The sequence below is a fragment of the Medicago sativa genome, chromosome 6 (assembly GCF_051527215.1).
Source record: "Medicago sativa cultivar Bolivia chromosome 6, Bolivia_mono, whole genome shotgun sequence".
Taxonomy (NCBI): domain Eukaryota; kingdom Viridiplantae; phylum Streptophyta; class Magnoliopsida; order Fabales; family Fabaceae; genus Medicago; species Medicago sativa.
Window position 1 is genome coordinate 16,724,389 of NC_140754.1, and position 6,719 is coordinate 16,731,107.

At 35.9% G+C, this 6,719-nt stretch overlaps 1 protein-coding gene across 1 annotated transcript; it reads right to left on the minus strand.

The window, feature by feature from the left end:
• Window positions 1–487: 487 nt before the first annotated feature.
• On the minus strand, window positions 488–1,934 carry LOC146913264 (FBD-associated F-box protein At3g52670-like). Its single transcript, XM_085720901.1, has 3 exons — window positions 1,911–1,934; window positions 878–1,702; window positions 488–790 (listed from the first exon to the last, which is right to left on the minus strand). Exons 1-3 carry the CDS (start codon window positions 1,932–1,934, stop codon window positions 488–490), a joined length of 1,152 nt encoding a protein of 383 aa, XP_085577027.1.
• Between the last annotated feature and the right edge of the window lie 4,785 nt (window positions 1,935–6,719).

A 6,719-nucleotide genomic window follows, 5' to 3' on the forward strand; every position in this document is an offset into this window, starting at 1 on the left:
GTATAAAACCATTCATCCATTTCCACCGAACAAAGTAACATTTTACGAGTAGTTCTAGAACATGTGCCACTTAGCCAAAGAGCTCTTTGTTTAAAACATAAGGATTAGGTAAATAGTGAGAAAGAGAAAAGGGCAAAAAGAAAACTAGTTAGTAACTTTTGCTTATCATTGTATTCTCTTGGATATTTCGATATATTGTTAACATGGTAGTTGAAGCAACATGTGTATGATAGCAATTGAAATATCATTAGCACCTTAATGTCTACATATTCCAAACTTCCATTAATAAGACCAATCAAACAACTCTAACAAGAAATATTACGACTAGGAATAGAGCAAATAAAATTAAAAGCAACCCAAGAATTCTATACTGAAACCAACATGCAATCAATTTGTACAAGAAGACCAAGCCTACACATGTTGTCCAAACAACCAAACTAAATGGTAACATATTAGAAATAGAAACTAACGAGAAACACCGACAATTCTAAGAACTATAGGAAGATTCAAATGAAAGTTTACATCCTGATGATATCATTGGACAAGAGGACAATTCTTCTATTATCCGATCTTTTTCTACATGTATTTCCTTTGAATTGACCATAACAAATTTGATCGTCATGTCTTGTAAAAGCCTTGCATTCCGCAAAATATAAGTAGCAAACAGAATATCATTTGACCAGTCTTCGAAGTTTAAAATTACAATAGTACATGATTTGAGGTGAGACGAAACACATTGAAGAAACGAAACTGGGCTTTTCCACTCCTTCAATGAGCTAGTCATTGGATACTGTCAAATGGATAAAAAATAACAATTAACAAACTATATGAAGAAAAAAAAAACAAGAAAACAAACAAAACATACTGCTCAACAAACCTTTTCAACATAAAGAATTTGAAGCTTTGGGAAAAGTCGGAGCAGTTGTATTGCACCATCCCAGCAATGAAATGACCTTGAAGAAAATATAATTTTAATGTGAATTAAGTTTGGAAACACTGGAATGACTTTGAAATAAGCCTCTTCATACTCGATTACCGCTCTAACCACCTTAGACAGGGTCAAGGATTTTTTTAATCCTTCTACTGGTGCATTGTTTTCGTCAAGTTTCTTATAACAAATACATCCAGCAATCAAATCTTCTAGGTTAGGACAGGAAGAAAGAAAATTTATGTAATCGTTCCGATTGTCAAATTTCACATAACTCATATGTAATGTTTTCAAAGATGGAAGATTAACACATGAAGTATCATTCCCAACATTTAAGAGATGAAGTCTGAGAACAGTTAGTGTTCCAGAGATGAAAATAATGGGCTTCAATGTGTGCAAATGCAGGTTGAGATCAATCACCTCAACACGACGTTGTATTGCGACCTCTAGCCATGCGCTGAATCTGCGACTATCTTGCTTGCGGGATTTAAAACTACTACGAAAGAACCTGTGATAACCGCAGCTCAAGCGAAAGGTTTCGAGGGGCTGGTTGATTGAAAGAGGAGAGATCATGAGATTATCGACAAAATGAAAGAAGTGATCATAGGTTTTATAGTCTTCCAAGGTCATGTTGTTGAAGTCGAGAACGGGCAGTGAATAAAAGAGTGGGGTCCAGCGCTTGGAAAGAAGGGTTGTGGTGAAAGCAAATTTTGTTGGCAGAAAAGAGAGAATGTGACGCAGTAACTCGTCTGGTAAATCGCTGATTCTATCTACCTGTTAATATCAAACACAATGATATGAGTTAATCAACAACAACAACAACAAAAATAATAATAAGGGTTTTTCTATCATGTGCAAATTTGCACATGTTAAGAAATTTAAAATACAAACTTTGCATTGAAACTTGAACATTTTGTATTAAACATATAACTTTTTGTTAAATAGTTGTTGGTTTCAATAAAAACTTGCTACTTTTAATTACCTTAACATGTGCAATATTGCACATGTTAGACAAACCCTAATAATAATAATAATAATAATAATAATAGAAATTGTGTTAGTTTAAATTGATAATTCAAGTTTACCTAGTGATACAATCACACTTAGTGGTTAATCACATTTAGTTTGTTATGAATTTGTTACAAGTTTGTTAGAGATTAGCCCATAGAGTTAGGGTTTTTTACATAGCTTGTGCTTCAAGCAACCTAACTAGTTCTAGTATATAAGCTAAACTCTTTGTACATTTGTATACACATCAATAATACAATTTCACATTCTCAATTCATATCATCTATTCTTTCTTCTCATTCTCTCTAATCAAAATTCACAAATCAGAAAACCCTAGAACATTGCCCGTGATACAAGCTTCTATGTTGCGCTAACAAATTGAAGATACAAACTAACTTGTTGACTTTCTTCAATGGGAAATATAATTCATTAGTTGGGCTATAAATGAAAACACAAATAATGTAATATCACGCTCTAGCACATTGGAAAGTTGAAGCAATTCATCCAAATAATCATCAAACATATTGGAAACCCTAAAAACAAAAATTAAACAAGAACAAAGCAGAAACACAGAGAAGAGATTAACCTTAACGGAGTGTAACCTTCTCTTCTTTTTTCTTCTTCGCTTAATGAATGCCTTAGGCTGGTTGTTACTGGAAACCCTAAAAAACAATCTCATGCTCAAATATATTAAAAAGCCAAGCAAGGCCAAGGCCAAGGCCAAAACTTCCATATCTTTATTTTGTAAGTTTAAGGCCTTATGCTAGATACAATCGCTGTTGATATTTTTCTAGAGATTTTTAGGAAAACTAAAACTTACTTTGTACAATTGGTATCTCATAGGCACTACTGTGAAGGTAGATTGCTCAACAAATTAGAGTAAAATCTGCAAGATTTTGTGTAGAGAATAATCTTGGTTTGTTGCACTAAGAAATCGGCTATTCAAGACGAGAAATAGGGAAATTTGGATTGGACCTAGAATTTTTATGAGGTGCAGATGGTTAGAGTGTAAAACCAAATTGATATCTTCATAAACCTGAAAATCCAGCCCAAACCAATTAAATTTCTTCAGTTTATTTATTTTAAGTTGAGATTATTCAAACCGAACCATGCCAATTTAATCCAACCTCAATTGATCCATGTATCAGTTTCTACTTGATTCCAAATTAACCACCATAGACCAAACCAAATTATATATTTGTTTTATTTTATACCATTTTAGTAATGTTATTGTAAAATTAGTGGTTTCTTTTATGGGATTAAAAAATAGGTTGTGTTTATGCATTATTCACTCATTATATAACTAGTGCAAAGATGAGCATGTTTCGGTCCTTTTTTATTGTGTTAATGTGTGTAACTTATAAACGGAATTTTATATAAAAATTTCATTGAGATTAAAATTATAAGTATAAATATTTGTGACTTTCAATTTGTAGCAAACCATGTTTATTTTTTTGAATGACATCAATATATTAAATATAATATACATTTTTATCTTCTTTAATAATATCAACAGTATAACATTATTATAGAAAAATTTGTTGAAGCATATAACATTATTTCTATATATATAGTAGTGTTAATGTGTGTAACTTATAAACGGAATTTTATATAAAAATTTCATTGAGATTAAAATTATAAGTATAAATATTTGTGACTTTCAATTTGTAGCAAACCATGTTTATTTTTTTGAATGACATCAATATATTAAATATAATATACATTTTTATCTTCTTTAATAATATCAACAGTATAACATTATTATAGAAATTAAAGGTCAGGTTAATTCACGGGATATTTGTTTTACGGGACGATTTCTCTCCTAGGGTTTCCACCTACTTGATATTTTCCCCAGTTCCCACTCCTTCTGCCCTTGTGAGAGCTTGTTTTTCAATCGTTTGTGTATCAAACTGATTGTTATGCCTTTGTTTTTACCTCATCTCTATTTGTGTGTTGTTTAGTGGTTTTTTGAATGATTGGTGGTGTTATGTTCTCAGTTTTGGCTATTGATTACCCTTCTTTTCATCTCTGCGATGCTGTACCCACATGTAGGAGCATAATTAATTTAAAGGAACATGATGAGCATGGAGGGGTGGCAGTGTGGGGGAGAAGAAGGCTTTTCGCGATCCCTTGTAGTATTCTTTCAATTAAGGATATGGTTACTCCGCAGCCAGGGTTCAGGAGATTGCTCTACACTATTAGCCATCAATTGCTTACGGTTTCAAGTGCTATGGTGTTTGTTTCTCCTCAGAAGGATCATTCTGGAACAATGCTGCATGGTAGGGTATTTTGGGTATGTTGCACTTCAGTTCCTTGCATAGGACACTTTCTGGTAGATCACTGCAAGCCTTTGAAGATTGGATCCAAAAATATATCTTTAGATGTTTCTGGAAGAAACCTTCAGGTTATTCGTTTTTATAATAATTTTATCTATTCTCTAAATATATTTCATGGATTCAATTATATTTGGCACATATTTTTGGAAGGATATATTTGGTTCAAAAACACATTATCTTGCTGTCAACTTATGATTGGAGGCTGCATGCTTATGTATTTCTCTTATATATTGGTTTGTGGCGGTTTATATTTGGAAATTGATTGCATAAATATGTTTATTTGGTCGCAAAATATATTGGATATTCAGCTTCAAATTATGTTCCATACATCAAGATTTGTTTGGTTTTTATTGCTGGATTTGGGCTTTTTGGTTCAACAGAAGGTTCTAGTACCTATGTTTCCTAACCTTATAAATATCAGTCAGTACAAAGGAGTTCCTCACACTCAATCAATTTGCGATTATCATCTTTCTTTCTTCTTCTGCATTCATACCTATCGCAATTTACTCACAATGGCTTCCAATTTCTCTGCTGATACCGCTGCTGCCAATCGGTCTGCCCATGCAAATTCCAACTCTGATTTGCTGGACTGCTGCTTGGTGGGCAGACTGTTGATTTCTAAGCCAGTTCACTTTGTTTCGTTTCGTGATCGCATGGCTCAAATTTGGAAACCTGAACGTAAGGTTGAAATCTCAAGAATTGACAACAATCGCTTCATGTTTCAGTTCTTTCATCATAAGGACATGGAGCGTGTGATTCGTACTGGCCCTTGGCTCTTTGATAACTTCCCTCTGGTGTTGCAGAAAGTTTCCTTCGGCGATGACCCAACAACTACTCCGTTGGACACCATTGAGATGTGGGTTCAAGCCCATAACCTCCCCTTTGGTTTCATGACTGAATCAATGGGTATTCTTCTCGGTAGTCAGGTTGGTGGCTTTGTCAAGTATGATGCGGAAAATAACTTTGGTTCTTGGAGGAGGTTCATGCGTCTCCGTGTTGCTCTAAAGGTTGGTGAACCGCTTGTAACAAGTTGGGAATTCGAAAGAGAGGGTGCTGATGCTGTTACCGTGCTTTTCCGCTATGAAAAGCTCGGTCACTTTTGCTATGTTTGCGGCAGATTGGGGCATAATGATAGCTACTGCCCTGATCTTTATGCGGATGGTTATGTTGATGAAGGCAAGCATTGGGGCCCTACACTTCGTGCTGAGTTCAAGGGCAGCAGTACCGGTGGGGTTGACAATCAATGGCTTCATGATAGTAGGAAGAATGGTGGTATGAGTGACGGTGTGGTGCATGATGGTATGGGTCCAGCTACGCATTCTTTCAATCATGCCAAGTTTGGTCGAGTGAAGATTGGTAGGGATTTGGTTAAGAAAGTGCTGCTGTTCTTTAAGCTTGTGAATGGTAATTGGGTGCCTTTTGATCCAGCAAGGTGTTTATTTGAAGAAAGTGTGCCTCAAGAGATTCCTCCAATGCGTGACATTGCTCCAGTTCTGCAGATTGCTACTTCCCATGAACCGCAAAGCATTTGTGTAGCTGAAAGTGAGGAGGAACGCATAGCTCGTTTGATTCAAGAAGCTAGGCTCAAGAGTCCTCTCCCAATTGAAAGTGCTCAGTCCGGTTTTGTCTCTAATGTCGCTGCCCAGCCTCCAATATCACAATTAACGGCGTCTTTGGCACACATGCTGAAGGTTGGGCGAAGTGGGCTGCCTAATCCGAAAGTTGGTAATGATGGTACAATTAAGATTGCCTCTGAAGGACCTAAACAACTCAAAAGGCTTCGCATGGAAGAACTCGAGAACACCGTTGAGCAGACTAAAGAAGGTGTTGAGATGAATGGCTCTAATGTTTCTAAGGGTGGTCAAGTTACGGCTAGTAAGGATGTTGTTATGAGGGATAGGGGACTAGGTGGGATTAATAATGTAAAGGCGGGACCTGGACACCAGGCCCGCCTAGGTAAATGAGTCTTATTTGGTGGAACTGTCGGGGTTTAGGTAGCCCGAGCACAGTTCCTAATTTAAAGTACCTAGTCCGGACTTATAAACCGGATGCAATAATCCTGTCTGAAACAATGACAACGTCTAATAAAATTGAAGAATTGAAATATGTGTTGGCTTTTGATTACTGTTTTTCTGTTGACCGTATTGGAAGGGGAGGTGGTTTGGCATGTTTATGGACTAAGAACTTTAATTGTACTATCACGAATTTCTCCCAAAATCATATTGATATGGAAGTTAATGACTCTCTGAGGGGAAATTGGAGGTTAACTGGATTCTATGGTATGCCAGAAGGAGGGAGGAGAAGAGAGTCTTGGAATTTACTTCGACAATTATCCAATCTTTCTCAACTTCCTTGGTGTATTATTGGTGACTTTAATGATATTCTATCAGCTGATGAAAAGAAAGGAAGGTCTGAGCGTCAACCGTGGCTTATTCAAGGCTTCCGAC